The 20,837-nt window shown below is 36.6% G+C and overlaps 1 protein-coding gene and 1 long non-coding RNA gene across 2 annotated transcripts; both read left to right on the top strand.

The window, feature by feature from the left end:
- LOC120010519 lies at nucleotides 1-473 on the top strand. Its single transcript, XM_038861310.1, has 2 exons — nucleotides 1-139; nucleotides 265-473. The coding sequence occupies exons 1-2, from the start codon at nucleotides 1-3 to the stop codon at nucleotides 471-473; spliced, it is 348 nt and encodes a 115-aa protein (XP_038717238.1).
- An 8,889-nt stretch (nucleotides 474-9,362) lies between these two features.
- On the top strand, nucleotides 9,363-20,255 carry LOC120011453. The gene is made up of 3 exons (XR_005471033.1): nucleotides 9,363-9,461; nucleotides 9,574-9,648; nucleotides 20,036-20,255. It is a non-coding gene; the product is annotated as an uncharacterized LOC120011453 (long non-coding RNA).
- Nucleotides 20,256-20,837: the final 582 nt, after the last annotated feature.

Raw genomic sequence — 20,837 nt, 5'->3', positions numbered from 1 at the left:
ATGGCTCAAAGTTGGCAAAAGTCCTACGCAGACAAGAGGAGAAGCCCATTGGAATTTACGGTTGGTGATAAGGTATTTTTGAAGGTTAGTCCACGACTTGCATTCAAAGGTGCAGCAAACAAGGGAAGTTGGCACCACGGTTTGTGGGTCCTTTTGAAATCCTTGAGCTAGTTGGACCGGTAGCATACCATTTGGCACTTCTACCAAAATTGGCTCAAGCTCATAATGTGTTTCATGTTTCTATGCTATAAAAATATGAGCCAGATCTATCACATGTTTTAGATTGGATCACATTGGAAGTGGAGGAAGATGGAACCTACCCTCTTCAACCGATGAGGATTTTGGATCGAAGATACAAGGTCACATGGTCAAGTGTGATACCGTTGGTTAAAGTCTTGTGGATGTATCATAACACGAAAGAAGCGACTTGGGAGCTTGAGATGAAGATGAAGGAAAAATATCTGCATTTTTAAATTTCAAGGACGAAATTTCTTTAAGGGGGAAAGGATGTAATACTCCGTACTTCTTTTTCTTTTAGAATTATGTAGAAATTAATACCGAGAGAATTGGGGGTGTACGGAGGATTTTCAAAACTGAGTATATATATGAAAAGTAGTGCAGGTGTCCAGCTTCAATCGATCGGAGCTGAGGTCTGATCGATCGGAGCTTAACTTGAGTGGAATTGGCAAAAGCCAATTTCAATCGATCGGGGATATGCCTGATCGTTTGGACAAGCCATTACGAGTCGGACTGAGTGTAAATGACCTATTTCGCGAATTCCTCTCAAAACCTCCAACGAAAACCAACCCTAAACACCATTTTCTATCAAAATTTCTCATTTCCATCACCCTAAGATCAACAACCAAGGTAAGATTCTTCTTCCTCAAGTTGTTCAAGTTGGGTTATGGATTCTCTCTCTCTAGATTTCATATTCTTCAACCCCTCTCTTGTTTCAATTTTCAAGGTTTAAACCCAAACTCAAATCCATGAGCTCTTGCATCTATTGAGGCCTAGAGGAAGCTTGAATCTCTTCCTTTTACTTGTTTCTACAATCTTGGTACATCTCTTTAAACCTAAAAAGCTAGTATTTAGAAATTGGGATTCTAGGGTTTTATGGGTTTTGTAGATTTGGGGGAAAATATTTGAATTAGATGAAATTAGTGATTTAATAGGTTGATTTAGACTTATTTATAATTGTATTTCTAGATTCTATTGTTGATTGAAGTAGCAAGCTTGAGTAGGTGAAGTTCAAGAACATGGAAAAGTCTTGGGTAAAAAAAGGTAATGGTTTCTTGACTTATTGAATTAATTTGTGTTGGATAAGCGAAATTAGAGTTATTGGTATATTGATTTGGGAATAAGCTTACCGAATAATAGGTTGATTGAGGCCAGAGAATTCAAAGTGCGAGGTAGGGAAATTTCACCCTTTCCATTTCCAATGACTATACTATTTCTATTGAAAGCGTTGATTTTTTCTCATGGGTCATTGCTATTTTGTTCTCGCCTTAATTATGCTTAAGAGAGAACAACCCTGTTGTGTGAATTGAGTGATATTGCATACCTTAGATGCTCAATCTCCTATTGAACATGGGATACTCTTAAACATGCATTATGTAGTAGTATATATGTAGGATTGTATGTATATATTATTGCACAATCATGTTAGACATACATTGTAGTTGCACTGTAGATGTCGGGTATCGACCCGTACATTTCCTAGGTTTGATTGATGTGAAATATGGAATACCGATGGGTTGTTCAGGGTTCCTATGAGTACGAGAACGTCGGTGGGTCGAGTCAGGATTCCACATGCACTTGAAGCACCATGCGGTGATGTCGTTGGGCTTGTTCAGGGTCCCAATGAGTACAGGGACGCTGGTGGGCCAAGTTAGGATCCCAAATGGTGTTATTATTTACTTGTGTTCTAGCGTACATGATGTTAGCTATCATATTGTTGCATTTATGTCTTTCTTTAATATTTCAGCCTTAATATTGATTATTCATTCATTCACATTCCCTACTAAGCCTTTCGCTCACCCTTTTCTTTTCTTATTCCCTCCTCGCAGGTGAGTCTTCGGTACCAAGGTTGCGGATCAGGAAGAGCGTGCATGACATAGGTAGGCCTCTGGAGAGTAATAGGATTAAATGGTTCTAGAATTTGATTATATTATTAGTATTTTGTCGTACTTATTATGATTATTATTTTTTTTTTGGTTGAGACATGTCCTGTGATACATCATCTCGAATGATGGTTGGACGGTTGAGAGGGTGCTCCTTGTGATCGGGACTCCTGGACCGAGTTTAAGGACTTCGTGTCCTGACGTTGATTATGCATGCAGGATTGCTCCTTGCGTTGGTTGCTTGATTATATATATTATTGTGTGGAGAATTTATATATGATGATATGATTTGTTAGATGGTCTGTGGCCCTACCTAGGTTGAAAATATATTTTTGATATTACTGTGCGTTTACTCCATGTTGGCTTCTTCCGTAATACAGGAAGATGTTGTCGAAATTTTCGGTGGTTGATGATTGAATTAATTAGTAGTTTTATTAAGATGGTATCAAAAGTAACGCATTTTAGGTTGGGCCGTTACACCCGGACTGGATCCAATTTGCCATAGACCAGGTTCAAGACCATCGTTATACGAGTGACACGTGTTGAGTACGTATCTATTTTAGTAGGGTAGACAAGTGTGAATAGTCAAATAGATGGTTTAAAAATATTAGAATTTAATATTTTGTGATTCAGGGTAGATTATAGGGGTTTGGGACTCATTTTGGAGTTTTAAAATTTCTTAGAAATAAATACGGATCGAATATAAGAGGTGTTGGTAGAAAAAGAGGTGAAAAGGGACTACATTGTCCAGTTTCGATCGATCAGAATTGGTCTTGATCGATTGGAATTCATTTTCTGTGAAAAAAATCTGCACGTGTAAACCTTGTTAAAAACACCCATTTCGTGATTCTTCTTCAAACCATCCGACCTAAACAACCCTCAAACTCCATTTCTCTCAAAATCTCTCACCTCCATCACCAAAGATCATCAATCAAGGTAAGATTCTTCTCACTTAAGTTGTTTCCAAGTTGGATTATGGATTCTCTCTCTAGATTACATATTCTTCAACTTCTCTCTTTGTTCTAACTTTTAAGATTTGAACCCAAACTCGAATCCATGAGTTCTTGCATCATTGGAGGCCTCAAGGAAGCTTGAATCCCTTCCTTTTACTTGTTTCTATACCCTTGGTAAGTCTATTTAACCTAAAAGCTTGTATTTGGGTATTTAGGTGATTTGAGATTTTAGGGTTCATGGGCATTTCGGGATTTTTAGTTTGAATCAATTATTTTGGATTGCTAATGACAAATTGTGTTGTTTATGGAAATTGGCTGAATGGATAGTATTGGTAAAGCATTTGATGCGCACGTGAGTCGATTTGGTAAAGTTTGGTAAAACGCTAAGGAGAGGTAGGGGATTGCTTATTCTTGAGGCGGTAATCCTTGCGTAAACCACTCTTGATTTGGGTGTAAGTGAATTCCTTGAATAAATGGTTCGTATATCGTTATTTTGGCTTGGTGTTTTTAAACGACCATGGTATATTGTTCTTAAACTTCTAATTTATTTAATTCCTAGTTCTTGTGGTATTTTGATCATTGATATTTTTGGACTTTTTTCTATTGATTAAATTCATATTCCTTGTTGTATTAGGGATTGATGAACTCCTTATCTTCCTTTCATAAGGTTGCTAGAGTTGTTTGTGAAACCTTGCAAATTCTTGGACTCATTCTTATAATTGTTGTCCGTGGTGTCTTCCTTGGAGTTTGTTGAGCTCTCGATTGATGAACATTCTTGATTTCTCCTATAAAAGAGGATGGTACATGCATGCATGGTTTGATATGATACACAGGTTTTAAATCCCTACATTCAATGAAAGTATATTATATGTATATGTTTAAATGCATAAATCTAAATATTACATGTAGTTAAATATTTAAGACTCGATTTTCCTGGTCTCAATGGGGTATGGGACCTAGCTGGGCCTCGAAAGATAGAGCTGTGTAGACCTGTGAGTCCCGATGTGAATGGGTCAAAGTTTAACTGCCTATAATATTTACACTTGGTTTTGTTAAAGTTCCATGTCCTTGGAAAATGGGTAGCTAAAGGGATACTGATATGGAAATATTTAAGCTTTTGAAAATACAACATGAATCATAAATTTTGATGAGATTTTCACATTGGAATTGTGGATTGAATAAATAATTGACACAATTGGTATCCCAAACCGGACTGAGCAAAGCTCTTGGTTAGGAACCAAAGCCGCGCCCTAAGATTCTTTAGTCCAAAGTGGGCTATTGGAATGGTATACTCCAATACCTAAGGTAAGGCTCCGGATGTCCTGCTAGGTGTACTTATAACCTAGTTAAGCAATAACTGGTGATCGGTTTTCAGTGAAAGACCGATAAAGGATCATGACAAGGCTAAAGAATGGTTGACTGTCGAGGTTATTATTATTATACCCTCGGTGACTGGTGATGTTTGAAATGTATTATTTTACTAAATAATTACATTGAATTTGAGCATACATTGATAAAAACATTATATCATTGATTGCATGGGCATGGTTGATGGATCGTCACATTCGGTTTATTCCTGTTGTCTTTGAATTCTACTTTTAATTCCTTTCTAACGCAGGTCCTTACCTTTCTATATTCTACTGGGCATTTGGCTCACCCTTTTCTCTTTCCTTTTTCCTTGTTTACTTTTATTTTCAGGTGAGCAGGTTAAGAAGCAGCTGCTGGGCGCGTGATGCGGGCATAGTCCATTTTGTTCTTTTTGCACTTTGAATTTCTAGTAGAACAACTTTGTTTACTAGAATATTGGTTAATTACGCTCTTAAACCTATTATGATTGTTGCCATGTTGGCAAGGTATTCCTGGATATGTTTTTGGATTATGTTCATGTTACTTTGGTGTTTAGTCATCGGATGGGACATTCCTATTGTTGGATGTCTGGATGCATCATATGCATGGATTAGACAGATTGCATGGTTCAAAGACTTACCTTAATCCTTCTCTTTTGTAGGCACATGAAGTGTATGTAGGTTCCAACTAAACAACACCCTTACCTAACAGGAAAAATAGTTGTCGTGTGTGGTGTGAGAGTGGCTAGGGAGAAAAACGGAAAACAACCCTTTTTTGCTCTTTTATTTATTTATAGATATATATATATTAAACACTAAATCATTTTTTTCTATTTTGACTCAAAAGTATTTCAAGTTTTCTTTTAGGGCCTTCTAATAATTCTTTTTACCCCCACAACTTTACTCTTTTCATAACTAAGCCCTTTTTATTCTTTTTGTTTTTATTTATTTATTTTTAGGACGGGGTATTACATCCTCCTTCCCTACTAAAAATTTCGTCCTCGAAATTTCAATTCGTACCTAGGGAGCAAACAAGAAAGGGTATTTCTCATTCATTTCGGACTCTATTTCCCACGTGGCTTCTTCAATTTCATGGTGTTGCCACAACACCTTCACAAGAGGTATGGTACTCGATCGAGTCACTTTCTCTCGCCTATCCAGGATCTTCAGTGGCTATATTATATAGGTCACGTCTAATGTGGACCAATCCAATACATGCGAAAGATCCGTCTCATACTTCCGAAGCATTGACATGTGCAACACATCATGCACATCGGACAATCACGGTGGAAGCGCGAGGCAATATGCTACCGGTACCACTCGCTCCAGAATCTCAAAAGGTCCAATGAACCGTGGGGCTAACTTGCGCTATCTACTAAACCTCTGAATCCCTCTACGAGAACTCACCTTCAAAAACACTTTATCACCCACTGAAAACTCCAAAGGTTTTCTTCAACGATCCGCATACGACTTTTGCCTACTTTGAGCCGTCAAGAGACGTTGTCTAATCACTTCCATCTTCTTCTCCTTAACAAATTCGGGGCCCAACAAAGTGGTCTCTCCTACCTCCACCCAACACAAGGGTGATCTACACGGTCTCCCATACAATGCCTCATACGGTGCCATCTCGATATTGCTTTGGTAGGAATTATTGTATACAAATTCCATCAAAGGCAAATGATCCTCCCAATTACCACCAAAGTACATGATGCAAGAGTGCAAGCATATCCTCCAATATCTGTATAGTCCTCACACTTTGCCCATCAGTTCGTGGATGGAATGCCATGCTAAAACATAACTTAGTCTCTATTGTTTCTTGTGAAATCCCCCAAAACCTAAAAGCGAAATGTGGATCCCGATCTAAAACTATGGAACAAGGCACACCATGAAGTCGCACGATCTCTTGAATATACATACTACACAAATGATTCAACGGATCGGTCTTACTCATAGGTAAGAAATGCGCGGACTTCGTCAATCTATCCATAATCATCCAAACCGTGTCATGCCCATGTGAGGAATATGGCAATCCCGTCACAAAGTCCATGGTGATATGCTCCCATTTCCATTCTGCTATCGGGAGTGGTTGTAAGAACCCTACTAGTTTATGATGTTCTGCCTTTATTTGTTGACATGTAAGACATTTAGCCACGAACCTCGCCATATCAACTTTCATCCCCTCCACCAAAATTGCCTTCGTAGGTCTTTATACATCTTAGTTCTCTCTGGATGCATGGCAAATCATGAATGATATGCCTCTCTAAGGATTTCTTCTCATAACTCATCGTCTTCTGATACTATCAATCTACCCATGTATCTTACTCCTTCATTTGTACCTCTAATTCAATCAGTATCCTCCTTGAAAGAGTCAAATGTCTCATCCCCATTCTGAGCATCCATTACTTTCTGTATCAATACGAGATGTGTGACAATACTCGCCAAATACATCCGATCATCATGTCCCTATAACTCTAATTTGTATTGATCTACCGTCTCCAGTAACTCCCAATCCCTAATTGCCAACCTAGCAACATGGTTCTTCCTACTCAAGACATGAGCAACAACATTTGCTTTGCGTGGGGGATATTGCAGAGTGAAATCATAGTCCTCTAAGTACTCCATCCATTGATGTTGTCGTTGATTTAACCCTTTTGAGTGAAGAGATATTTAAGGCTCTTATGGTCAGAGAACACCTCAAATCTCTCTCTATACAAGTAATATCGCCACTGTTTCAAAGCAAACACTACCGCTACCAACTCCAAGTCATGAACTGGATAGTTCCGTTCATGTGGCTTCAACAACCGTGAGGCATACTCAACCACTTCCACTGCTGCATCAACACACAACCCAATTCGACGATAGACACGTCGTAATACACCTGATAGCCTACATCTCTATCCGGAACTACTAACACCAGGGGAGATGTGAGCCTCGTCTTCAACTCCTGGAAAGCCCCCTCACAACCGTCTGACCATATGAAAGGAACTCCCTTTTGCTTAAATCGAGTCAAAGGCGCTGCAACCCGTGAGAAGTCACAAATGAAATGCCCATAGTAACCTGCTAATCCCAAGAAGCTACGTATCTCGATGACATTTTTAGGCCTCTACCATTTCAACACTGTCTCCACTTTAGATGAATCAACTGCTACCCCTTCCTGAGAAATCACGTGGCCTAAGAACTTCACCATAGTTACCCAAAAATCACATTTGCTAAACTTCGCACACAACAGATGTTCGCTCAAAGTCTACAACACAATCCTCAAATGTTCCTTATGCTTCTCAATTGTAGGGGAATAAATCAGGATGTTATCAATAAACACGATAACATACTGATTGAGAAACGGATGAAAGACTTGTTACATCAAGTCCATAAATGTCGTACGACCATTGGTTAGCCCAAATGGCATCACCAAAAACTCCTAGTGCTTATATTGAGTCTTAAATGTTGTCTTCGGAATATCTCCCTCCCGAATCCTCAACTGATGGTATCCCGACCTCAAGTTTATCTTCGAATAGTACTGTAACCTTTTCAATTGATCAAACAAGTCATTTATCCTTGGCAATGGATATTTATTCTTACAGTCACCTTATTCATCTGTCGATAATCCACACACATTCGCAGTGTTCCATCATTCTTTTTCACAAACAAGATCGGGGCATCCCAAGGTGAGATACTAGGCCTGATGAACTTCTTGTCCTGTAATTCCTCTAACTACACCTTTAATTCCCTCAATTCCGCTAGAGCCATCCGATATGGGGGAATCAAAATCGGATTAGTACCCGGATGGATATCAATCACAAACTCTATCTCCCTCATCAGCGGCAAACCCAACAATTATTCTAGAAACACATCCATATAATCCTCCACCACTAGGATCAGTGTAGTCACCTCACCTATAGGCTTCGAAATAGAAAGACGTTGTCCAAAAAAAATCAAAGTAGGAGGTGTTGTCCAAAAAATATGGACATGGTATACCCTTCGCTCTCCCCAACTGAATTACCACCCCTCTGGGTGCCTTTAAAGTAACTTTCCTCTCCCAGAAATCCAAGACTGCTCGATGCTCTGTCAACTCATTTGCTCCTAATATCACATCAAAATCCTTAAAATCCAGGACATATAAATCAGTTGTCAACTCATAGTCCCCGAATTGACATTTACACCCCAAACATATACCACTAATACAACTAAATTGTCCAAATGGAGAGTCTACTACCATCATTCTCCTGATCAGACTTATATCCAACCCCAATGTCGAGGCGAAGGTAGATGATATGAAAGAACTCGTAGCACTTGAATCAAATAGAATACGTGCCCAAGAGTTAAAGATAAGAAAAGTACCCCCAATAAAGTTTGGATGCTTTGGCGTAGTCTGATGTCCCTCCAAGAGAAAACACTGGGCTCTGAGTCACTGACTGCTGCTGCTGCTGTCATGTAGGTAGGCGTGCACTGCCTACTGGAGTTGTAGTAGACATTGATGGTGTAGGGAGTGTTGTACGAACCCTACTGCGATGTCCTCCCACTCTTGGGTCACTCTGCCTTCTTGTGCGCGACCATACCTCACTGGTAGCACTCAGATCCTAGAACGGTGCACTGTATCCAACCTACGAGACATGTAATACCCCGTCCCAAAAATATAAAGATAAATAAACTATAGAATAATAAAAATAAAATGAATGAATGAGACTTAGTCATGAAAGAATAAAAGTTGTGGGGTGAAATTAGAATGTCATAAGGGCTTAAAGAATATTTGAATTAAAGTTAAGGTCAAATAAGCAATTGAACAAAAAAAAGTAATGAAAAAAAAACAAACATATGGGTGAAGGTTAATTGAAAAAAAAAAACAAATAAATGGGTGAAGGTCGTAGACCTTCACCCGAGGATATTAAAAAAAAGAGGATTTGACCCCTTTTGTGCACTCTCCCGCCACCACCTCCGGTCAGCTGCTTTCGGCGATTCTGGCCAGTCTTCCGGCCGACAAGATACTCTTTTCTCTAAGACCACACACATGCTTCAATTTCTTACAAGAAAATAGAAGAATTAAGGTAATTTTTGAACTTAGGGTTGTGGGTATAAATGGGTTTGGGGATTTTGATTCTTTGGGAGTTTTCTTTATTCAATAGCTCAAATTAGACTCTAATCATATTGTATTACTAGTTTCAAGTGTGGGTTTTGAATCAACTCTAGAGAAGAGTTTGATTTCTTGAATTGAAGACACTAACAAGCTTCAAGGTAAGTGTTACTAATTTTAATTGTTCTATTTAAGGTTTGGTTGACATGAGAAATAATATATGGTGGGATTAGATTGTTTAACCTTTGAATTTAAGATAGAATGTGGATTTCTAAGAAATGGGTTGAATTTTAAAGTATGGAATGTGAGACTTGTGTGATTGGTGAATATGGAAATGATGGATCGTACTTAACACAAGAGGGGGGGTGAATTGTGTCCCCAAATTCCGATAGGAATCTCTTTTTAAAATTTAAAAGGAAATCAATGTCAATTAACAATTAGCACATAAATTTGGACTCTAATGATTATCTTAATCAATATTCATTTCAATGCAAGATGTGATACAATATGGTGAATGATCAATTATCAAATAATCAAGGAATTGCAAAAACAGATTTTTTAAACAACACACTGCGCACAGATTTAACAACTCAAATTTCACCTAGCAAATCAAGTCAGAATTCAATGAAATTTGGTATGCAGTATCACAACACCCTAATGAATACTATATCAAAAATTCAGATTAAAATTCAAAGTTTAGCTATGTGAACAGTGCACGGACAGACTAGTGGTTCAGAAAATTCTGCAATCAAAACACTTAATCAATCAACAAGCAAGCAATGCAATCAAGAAAGTCCACACAGCAATTTATAGTAGTTCGGAGACTCTTCTCCTACATCTACTACCTAGGTTCACCAACCTAGGATTTTTCAACCTCCACTAAGGATGTGGTTTTCTCAAGAGCTCCACAAAACTCACAAGGGTTTTTAGGTCACCCTTAAAACTGAAGATTTCAAGATAATCTTCAAACTTTACAACCAAGGGTTTCAAGCACTCCCTTAAACTCAACCTCAACAAGGTTTTTGCCCAATGAAGGGACTTTTACAAGTGTTCGGTATAAATAGTTCACTCAAGGTTTGCACTAAGCAAATAGGGTTGAGGAACACTCAAGAATCACAATATAATCTCACGGGTTGGATAGAAAATGAAGAATAATGAGGATTTTCGAATCTGAAAATAAGAAGCCAAATGAGAAGCACTCCCTCTTTGCAAAAGCAAAATAGTGAGGAAGCCTTTAGAGTGGCTTTGGGTAGAAGCTTGGATTCAATGGCACAAACTAGCTTGAAAGCTTTGAGAGCAAGAATTTCTTCAATATAATTTTGGCTTCTCCAAGTTGGAATGAGGAAGAACCCCTCTTTATAATTTATCAAGCTCTTGTGATTTCCACCATTGGATCTTTTTCCATCTTCAAATCTCGACCTTCAACTACATGTGCAAATCTCGGCCATTTAATGAATAGATCATTAAATCTTGACCTTACAATATGTAGCCGTTGCACTTGCATTATTTTCCAAGTCTAGCTTTCCAAGATTTCAGTTGTCATGTGCACTTGCAGCCATCTTTGACAATTTGATCAAACTTGCACCAAATCTTGACCTTGGTATCTCCAACAATTTTGTCATCTTTGACCATTTGATCAAACTTACACCAAATCTTGGCCTTGGTATCTCCAATGATTTCCTACAAAATGTGTAGCAACTTGCAACCATCTTTGACTCCAAAAATCAAGTAAGATCTTCTTTTAAGTCAAAAATTGCAAGCAAGAATATGGTCTTATGCACAACCATTGGATTCACCTTTTAAATGGTCATCTTAACCCTTCAAGTCTTGTTGTAATCTGATCCATTCATAATTCAAAACAATTCAATCTCGGCCATAGATTAGTGTACCGTTGGAGCTTGTAGTCTTCAAGAATATCTTCATAATCTAAGTCTTGTCTAGTTGCAAAATATACTTTCTCATCTCTTACAAATTTCAACCATTGCATTTGTCCTTTAGCTTCATCAATTTTCTTCTCACAAAAATCTTATCATTGACCTCAATAAAGGAAGCATGTGCAAGATCTTGTTTGATGAAGATAAGAGATCCTTCACATGACCAAACATGTCCCTCCAATCTTGACTTCAAACTCTGAATTTGGCAGCACCAATATATCCATATTATACAGCTCCAAGGCTAGTTCCAATCATCAATCAAAATGCCTTAGTGGAAGGTTGATGAACATAGGTTTTTTCTTGGTTTTCTAGAGATCCAAGCTCATACTCGAAAACCGGACTTCAATTCACTTGAGCATACTGAATTCTGAGTCATATGAGACCACAATGATGATTAACCTACAAGGAAATAGGAGGTAGAACTCCTCAATTGTATGTAAGCTCAAAGAGCTTCATATGGAGCGCATAGGTTAATTACATTAGAAAAACAACCCAGAAAATTCATAGTACTGCATGATAAATCATTTTATATGTATTAGAATGTCCATGTAAAATTTCATAATAATCGGAAATCGTTTGGTCACTCAACCAAGCAAATAAGTCACTAATAGTGAAACCGATAAATTCTAAGTGTAAATTCAATGTTATTTTGCAAACTCAGTGTAAATGACATTTTCTCTTGAACTTTACTAAGTCAAATATGTTCATAGTGATGAAACTAAGATGCACACGAAATTTCATTTAAATCGGAGTTCATTTGGTTCACTACGTTCACAAAGAACACATATGCACAAAATTAGGTAAAACCTAGTTTTGGCGGAATTTAAGCATATGACCAAATATATATGTGATGCACTTAATTTCTCATGATTATAGTCCTAGAACATATATTAAACCTTCATGTGCATGTGGTTCAAGTTTCAAGTAATTTGGACCTAAGTAAGATAAATTATGATCATTAGAAGATTAATACCCTAACTTAGTCCATGTATATTTATTTTCAAAACTTAATTTCCAGCACTATCTCAAAAATATATAGATACCAAATTCACATAGAGATATGCATAAGCCTTCATTTCTATATGCACAATTAAGATATTAAACAATTAACCAAATAACCATTTAAGCATGTTTTCTAGCATTTTAGGATATGTTCAAGTCAAGCATGCTCACACACATTTTAGTATACAATCATACACAATCATCAAAAACACAATGTTGACTAGACACTAAGTCTTGGTCCAACAGGAAATTTAATGACATTTATTTTATTGAATAGGTTGGTGATTTTACGTGGAGTATACGTTGCATTTATGGTAAGAATTTTCAATTCACTTTGAAGTAGCGAAATTCCACCCTTTGCTATTTGAATATGTCTCCTATTAAGAACGTTATCTTTTCTCATTATTCATTATGATTCGTTCTCACCTTTATTGCACCTATGGGCGAGCAACCCCACTTTGTGATTTCTTCGTTGTATAATTTGAGTTATATAGCATACTCTACTACTTCAATCTTCCATTGAGCATGAATTATTCATGAACATGCATCATGTAGTATATATATATATATGTAGGTTGTATGTATATCCTATTGTATCGCCATGTTGGACATGCATTGTAGTTGCATGGTAGATGTCGGGTATGGACCCGTATATCTCCTAGGTTTGAGTGATGTGAAATGTGGAATGTCGGTGGGCCGTTCAGGGTTCGTATGAGTACGGGAATGTCGGTGGGTCGAGTCAGGATTTCATATGTGCTCGAAGCACCATGCGCTGATGTCGTTGGGCTGTTCAGGATCCTGATATGTATAGGGATGCCGGTGGGCCAAGTTAGGATCTCGTATGGTGTGGTTATCTACTTGTGTTGGTGTATATGATGTTAGCTATCATATTGTTGCATTTGTGCCTTTCTTTATTATTTCATCCTTATATTATTCACTTACTCTTTATTATTCCCTACTGGGTCTTTCGCTCACCCTTTCATTTTCCTTATTCCCTCCTCGCAGGTGAGTCTAATTCTGGTACCAGGGTTGCGAATCAGGAGGAGCGCGCGTGACATGGATAGGCCCCTAGAGAGTAATAGGACTAGATGGATCTAGAATTTGATTATGCTACTAGTATTTTATCATACTTGTTTCTCTTGTTTGAGACATGTTGTGTGATACCTCAATTCAATGGTTGGATGAACGGTTGAGAGGGTGCTCCGTGTGATCGGGACTCCTAAACCGAGTTTGTGAATTTCGTGTCCTGATAATTGATTATGCATGCATGATTGCTCTTTACGTTGGTTGTTTGATTATACATGTTATTGTGTGTGGAAATTTATATGTGATTGTTAGGTGGCCTGAGGCCCTGCTTAGATTTGAGAATTTATTGATGATATGATTTGTTAGGTGGCCTGAGTCCCTGCTTAGATTTGAGAATTTATTTGTGATATGAATTGTTAGATGGCCTGAGGCCCTGCCTAGGATTGGGAATGTAATTATGATATTTGCTGCGCATTGACTCCAGGTTGGCATCCTCCGTAATAGGGGAGGTGTTGCCAAAATTTTCAGTGACTTAATGATTGAATTAATTAGGAGATTGATTAAGATGATACCAAAAGTAACGCATTCCGGGTTGGGGTGTTACATTTTGGTATCGGAGCCAGGTTCTGTGTCTTGGGGACCTACGGTTATGGGTAGTGAGACTCCAGGCCATGTCACGACCTCCACTGATCCGGTATATTTCTTTATTCCCGTAAATCCATTGATTTCTTCTTGTCCCTTGTATTGGGCTACCCGAGGTATTTTTGATTACCTAAAGGCATAATATAATAAAGTAAAGAAAGGCATAAATAGAGTCATTACTCTTCTAGAGGATCAATCCAGATCCAGTATATGTCCAAGACGGGATCTCTGCCCGAGGGGGATAGCAATATAATATAAAGAAGGACGCCCTATCTTTTCCCTACTTATAGAGAAGGTTTTTATCCCTCTGGTTGAGTTGCTTGTTATCCTTGGCTAGCAGTTAGTTTAATAATTGGTATTTCCCTTTCCGTTTCAGATAAGAAGAATCGGGATTTCAAGTGTGGGATCTACCCCAAGATCGGGAATCACTTGGAGAAGAGATTCCTCTTCTATCAGATGAGAACTAGAATTTGACTGAAGCATCTTTGAACATTCATTCCACTGTTGTGACCTTCAAGCTCCATGCCACTAGCTACCAGTCTCATACGCTTCTTTGGATTCCACTTTGAACATTGAACAACGTTGATAAGTTTTTGTGTTTGTGTAATTGTGTGATATAAATGTATACACGTAAAGGTTTTTGCTTAGATCAGTCCCGTTTTGAGGGATGCAGTGGAAGAAAAGGCTCAGTGAGTGCTCAATCATTCGAGACAGGATAGGGATAAGGATTGATGTTGATTCAGTAGTGGGGGATACATCTAGTTTTATAGTGCATAGGATATCGAGGGTCAACGATGACATGTTTCCAAGGTTCAATATTGTGAAAAATTCTAGTTGTCAAAAGGCAATATAAATGGGTAATCCTGTTTTGAAATAAGAAAGGAGGGTAACCTTGAAATTAAAAGGATATTGAATGTAGCTCTAAGCCAAAATTTTTGGGATGACGAACGTTCCTTGGGATAAGAGATTTATACACCCATATTGTAGTTGAATAGTTTATTTGATTTATTCGTAATAGTGAAGCACTATTATTGAGATAACTAATATCGAGTTAAATTTTGTAAGGGTCGGTTAGAATAATGAAAATGTATTTGTGTTTCTGGAAATGGATAAAGTTTAATGTCGCAAGGTTCACAAATATATATACATAAGCAATCGGGGACATACGTCATATGAGGTGAGTGCGACTGGATCATCTAGTAGTTTGCCTTAATATGAGATTAACTGGAGGTCTAAATGTTTTTGCAGTTTATTCTAGAACTTGCTACCTTGAAATGTGCAATGATTGAATCTTGTTTTGCCTTGATATGATATAAATATTATTGACAAGAGAGTAGTGTTGAGTTTCATGGAAGGTGATGATAAGGTGATATAATGAACATAAATGGGGTGTTTTAGGGATTAAAATTACATTATAGTGTTTTGGGTCAAATTAAGTACATAAATCATTCTCACGATGGAGTAGACTTCTGTCAACAAAAAAAAAAAAATATATATATATATATATATAATGTGATTTATGGATTAGGGACATTATGTGTCTTTAAGTTTGAGTTTATTAAATTAATTTAAATTCAGATATAGAAATTTTGTAACGTGACTTTTAAGTTCAGCTACCTTAATATATGTAAAATAATAATAATAATAGAATTGAAGGTGAGGTTCAGTTAAATCCAGTGTTATGGAGTTTGTTTTTGCCTTGTTGAATGTTATCGAAGATTTTAGGTTTTGGTAGAAATCGAATGGTGACTTGGAGTTAACGATAATATATGAAAATGGTATAATGAGTGCTTGTGATTTTTATTTTAATTGATTCAATGATAATTCGACTAAGATTAATGGATGCAACATATATAGAGGAGTTATTAATGGATACAAATTGCTTAAGGACAATATGATTATACAGATCTTATTATGGTGTTGAAAAATTTTAGGGTACTCGTATCTTATTGAATAGTTAAATGATATAAATGGTAGGGCTAGGAGAATACGAATGACCAATTAGTGCGTTATTTTATCAATGGAGATGTTGTGGTAAATAGATCTCTAGAAAAAAAAATCATGTTACTTGTACGTATCCAATGGCTAATGCCTATGTAAAGATAATTGTGGAAGTACGTATTAATGATGTTTTGGTATGTTCAAGATTCTTGTATTATGTTATAAATATTGATGTGTTTTGGTGTAGGAAGTTAGCAATCCATGGTTTAAATAAGTTGAAACCTAGACCTGAATATGAGAGATAGATGTGGTATCAAAACAAAGATCCTTTAAGAAAAAAAAATTAATTATGAGTTTGACGCTTACACCATTCAGTCATGGATGTTTAGGGGGGATCCTCGTAATGATTTAATTAGTAAATATTTTCTATAAAAAAGGAACTCTATTTTGGGATGATGTGGTGATGAAAAAGAGTTGTTAGAAAGTAATCAATTTTGTAATAAGAGAACGATTCAAATTGATGTTGGATGTACTAGAGGATTGGTGATTTGATGATGTCGCTATTTATAAACATTATACGGTAAACAAATGAAAGTTATTTGCTATTACCTGGAGATCTTTGGTATTATTGGAATATACTTTTGAGGTGTTAATAATGTGGTATATTGTATGTTTATGAAGACTTGTGGTACAATGAATGAGGTTAGGTGATGTTGCCATAACTCGGCATAGTTTGGGTTTGTACATTTTTGTAGGCCTTCCATAAATTGATTTCTATGAATCATGTATTGGCATAAAAGTTTATTTATGACTAAAGGTGATCATTATTAGTTTGTGAGTATTAATCGGAGACTGAATTGCACAATTCTAGAACTTGGTTGAAATCAAAAGTTAATGTATTATGATTGTGGAAGTATGTGTATAGGTTACGGTATGATTAAAGTATTGGGTAAATTGTTATTGTGTAAATATAATATTGATTTTATATATATATATAAATTGATTTAGTATCCCTTGGAGATAGTTTTGTCTCGATGGATTTAATGTTGGGATGATATCGTGATATTGGTGGTGAGTACTTGTACGCACAATTAATATGAATAAGATATAAGTCTTAGAATATCTTTAAGGTTATAGCATGGACTGAAGTTAGATAAAGTAGCATGAATATATTTATATTTAGGGTTATGGCATGGACTGAAGTTAGATAAAGTAGCACGAATATATTTATATTTATTTGGATTGATATAGTTGGCTATTTTAATAACGCAATTGTGGTTATTAGAGTTCATTGAGAAATTTTATGATTACTAGATTCGATTAATGAAATTGATCCGTTGGAGGCTTTCAACTATGTGGTGATTTAGTTGCCTTGTACGGTGACTTAGTTCCAATGTTTTGTCAGTACTTGAAGATTGAATTTGTCTGAAAAAATCTATAGCAGATAAATATTGGATATAAAATTACTAGATTTTATAGTTATTGGATTTGGTTGTTGGTGTATGAAATGTAAATGGATTTTGACTGTGTTTTCCAACCCTAGTAGCAGGTTGAAATCAAGAGATAACTAATATATTTCGATATACAGTAGGATTTTAGGTATACATATCTTATTAAACGGTAGAAATATGATCTAACACTAGAGTTGTGTTAAATGTATTTTAGGTACCTTGGAGTTTTAATACATTATGGAGTATTAATTATGTTAGGACTGGTACAATTTTGAGGATGTTTGTGACGATGGAGACTAGTCATTTTCATTGATTAAATATGTTAGTATTAATGACTTAGAGTATTTGTCTGTTTTAGTAACATTTTAGGATTTAGGAGTTCAATATGAGGGTCAACTGTCCAGTTTTATTAGACATTCTCATTACAGTTTAATTTCGAGGACAAATTAGTCTTAGCGGAAGAATGTGAATCCTGATAATTAGAAATGATTGAATCAAAGTTTCCATAAGAACGAAATCGAACATACAAATTATTAAGGGGTTCAAATTTATGTTCCAAAGAATTTGAGGATTATAAGTTCAAATTAGGAAGATTGATAAAGGAGTAGTACACCTTATGTGTGAATCAACAAGCATTTATTTAAATTAACATTAATAACTCGTGGCACAAGAGTATACCACCCACATTATAGTAGGGAATAGCGTGTAATGGAAAAAAAATGATGAGGAAAATGAAGTGGAAGTGAAAATGTCAATAGAATGTGACAGAAGAAAAGGTAAATTACTACTAATAGTAATAATAGCGAAAGTTAGATATTATAGTACATAAAAGCGGAAAATACTACTAGTTGTTACACTAGATTCATAATGCAGGGGGTGATAAGGTATTCTTGAAGGTAAGTTCGTGTAGGGGAATTTAGAAGTTTAGCAAGCAAGGGAAGCTAGCTTCGCAGTATATAGGACTATTTGAGATTTTAGAGCGGATTGGACCAATGGCATATCGGTTGGCTCTTCCGCCACCATTGTCCAAGGTTCAGAACTTGGTTCATATATCACTGTTGAGAAAATATGAACTGGACCCATCACATGTGTTGGATTGGTCTGCTTTAGAGGTGGAAGAAGATGGGACATATATTTTACAACCATTGCGAATCTTGGATAAACGGGAGAAGGTTACGAGGTCGAGCGTAATTCCATTAGTAAATGTGTTATGATTGCATCATGGGACGGAGGAAGCGACGTGGGAGTTGGAGTCCAAGATGCGGGAAAGGTATTTTGATTTGTTTATATCCACGAGTACGTACGTAAATTTCGAGGGCAAAATTTTTATAAGGAGTGGAGGATGTAATACCCCATCCCAAAAATATAAAAATAAATAAAATATAGAATAATAAAAATAAAATGAATGAATGAGACTTGGTTATGAAAGAATAAGGGCTTAAAGAATATTTGAATTAAAGTTAAGGTCAAATAAGTAATTGAACAAAAAAAAGTAATGAAAAAAAAAACAAATAAATGGGTGAAGGTCGCACCCGAGGATATTAAAAAAAAGGGATTTGACCCCTTTTGTGCACTCTCCCACCACCACCTTTAGATGACATTCCGGCAAGTCTTTTGGCAGGCAAGGTAATCTTCTCTCTGAGACCACACACATTCTTCAATTTCTTACAAGAAAATAGAAGAATTAAGGTAATTTTTGAACTTAGGGTTGTGGGTATAAGTGGGTTTTGGGGATTTTGATTCTTTGGGAGTTTTCTTTGTTAAATAGCTCAAATTAGACTCTAATCATATTGTATTACTAGTTTCAAGTGTGGGTTTTGAATCAACTCTAGAGAAGAGTTTGATTTCTTGAATTGAAGACACTAACAAGCTTCAAGGTAAGTGTTATTAATTTTAATTGTTCTATTTAAGGTTTGGTTGACATGAGAAATAATATATGGTGGGATTAGATTGTTTAACCTTTGAATTTAACGTAGAATGTGGATTTCTACGAAATGGGTTGAATTTTAAAGTATGGAATGTGAGACTTGAGTGATTGGTGAATATGGAAATTTAATGAAGTTTATTTTATTGAATAGGTTAGTGAATTTACGTGGTGTATACGTTGCGTTTGTGGTAAGAATTTGCATTTCGCTTTGAGGTAGGGAAATTCCACCCTTTGCTATTCTCTTTGAATATGTCTCCTATTAAGAACGCGATCTTTTCTCATTGTTCATTATGATTCGTTCTCGCCTTAATTGTACCTAAGGGAAAGCAACCCCACTTTGTGATTTCTTCGTTGTATGATATGAGTTATATTGCATACCCTACTTGTTCAATCTTCCATTGAGCATGAATTATTCTTGAACATGCATCATGTAGTATATATATATATATATATATATATATATATATATATATATATATATATATATATATGTAGGTTGTATGTATATCATACTGCATCGTCATGTTGGACACACATTGTAGTTGCATGGTAGATGTCGAGTATGGACCCGTATATCTCCTAGGTTTGAGTGATGTGAAATGTGGAATGTCGATAGGCCGTTCAGGGTTCCTATGAGTACGGGAATGTCGGTGGGCCGAGTCAGGATTTCATATGTGCTCGAAGCACCATGCGCTGATGTCGTTGGGTTGTTCAGGATCCTGATATGTATAGGGATGCCAGTGGGCCAAGTTAGGATCTCGTATGGTGTGGTTATCTACTTGTGTTGGTGTATATGATGTTAGCTATCATATTGTTGCATTTGTGCCTTTCTTTACTATTTCATCCTTATATTATTCACTTACTCTTTATTATTCCCTACTGGGTCTTTCGCTCACCCTTTCCTTTTCCTTATTCCCTCCTCGCAGGTGAGTCTAATTCTGGTACCAGGGATGCGAATCAGGAGGAGCGCGCGTGACATGGATAGGCCCCTAGAGAGTAATAGGACTAGATGGATCTAGAATTTGATTATGCTACTAGTATTTTGTCATACTTGTTTCTCTTGTTTGAGACATGTTGTGTGATAGCTCAATTCGATGGTTGGATGAACGGTTGAGAGGGTGCTCCGTGTGATCGGGACTCATAAACCGAGTTTGTGGATTTCGTGTCCTGATAATTGATTATGCATGCATGATTTCTCTTTACATTGGTTGTTTGATTATACATGTTATTGTGTGTGGAAATTTATATGTGATTGTTAGGTGTCCTGGAGCCCTGCTTAGATTTGAGAATTTATTGACGATATGATTTGTTAGGTGGCCTGAGGCCCTACTTAGATTTGAGAATTTATTTGTGATATGAATTGATAGATGGCCTGAGGCCCTGCCTAGGATTGGGAATGTAATTATGATATTTGCTACGTATTGACT

The sequence above is a fragment of the Tripterygium wilfordii genome, chromosome 12, assembly GCF_013401445.1.
Source record: "Tripterygium wilfordii isolate XIE 37 chromosome 12, ASM1340144v1, whole genome shotgun sequence".
Taxonomy (NCBI): Eukaryota; Viridiplantae; Streptophyta; class Magnoliopsida; order Celastrales; family Celastraceae; genus Tripterygium; species Tripterygium wilfordii.
This window is presented reverse-complemented; position numbering and strand designations above follow the sequence as displayed.

Excerpts from the sequence above, each read along its gene's own strand:
- LOC120010519 (XM_038861310.1), top strand. The coding sequence starts at position 1 with ATGGCTCAAAGTTGGCAAAAGTCCTACGCAGACAAGAGGAGAAGCCCA. Across the intron at positions 140-264 it reads CAAGGGAAGTTGGCACCACG|ATCTATCACATGTTTTAGAT; the intron begins GTTTGTGGGTCC and ends AATATGAGCCAG.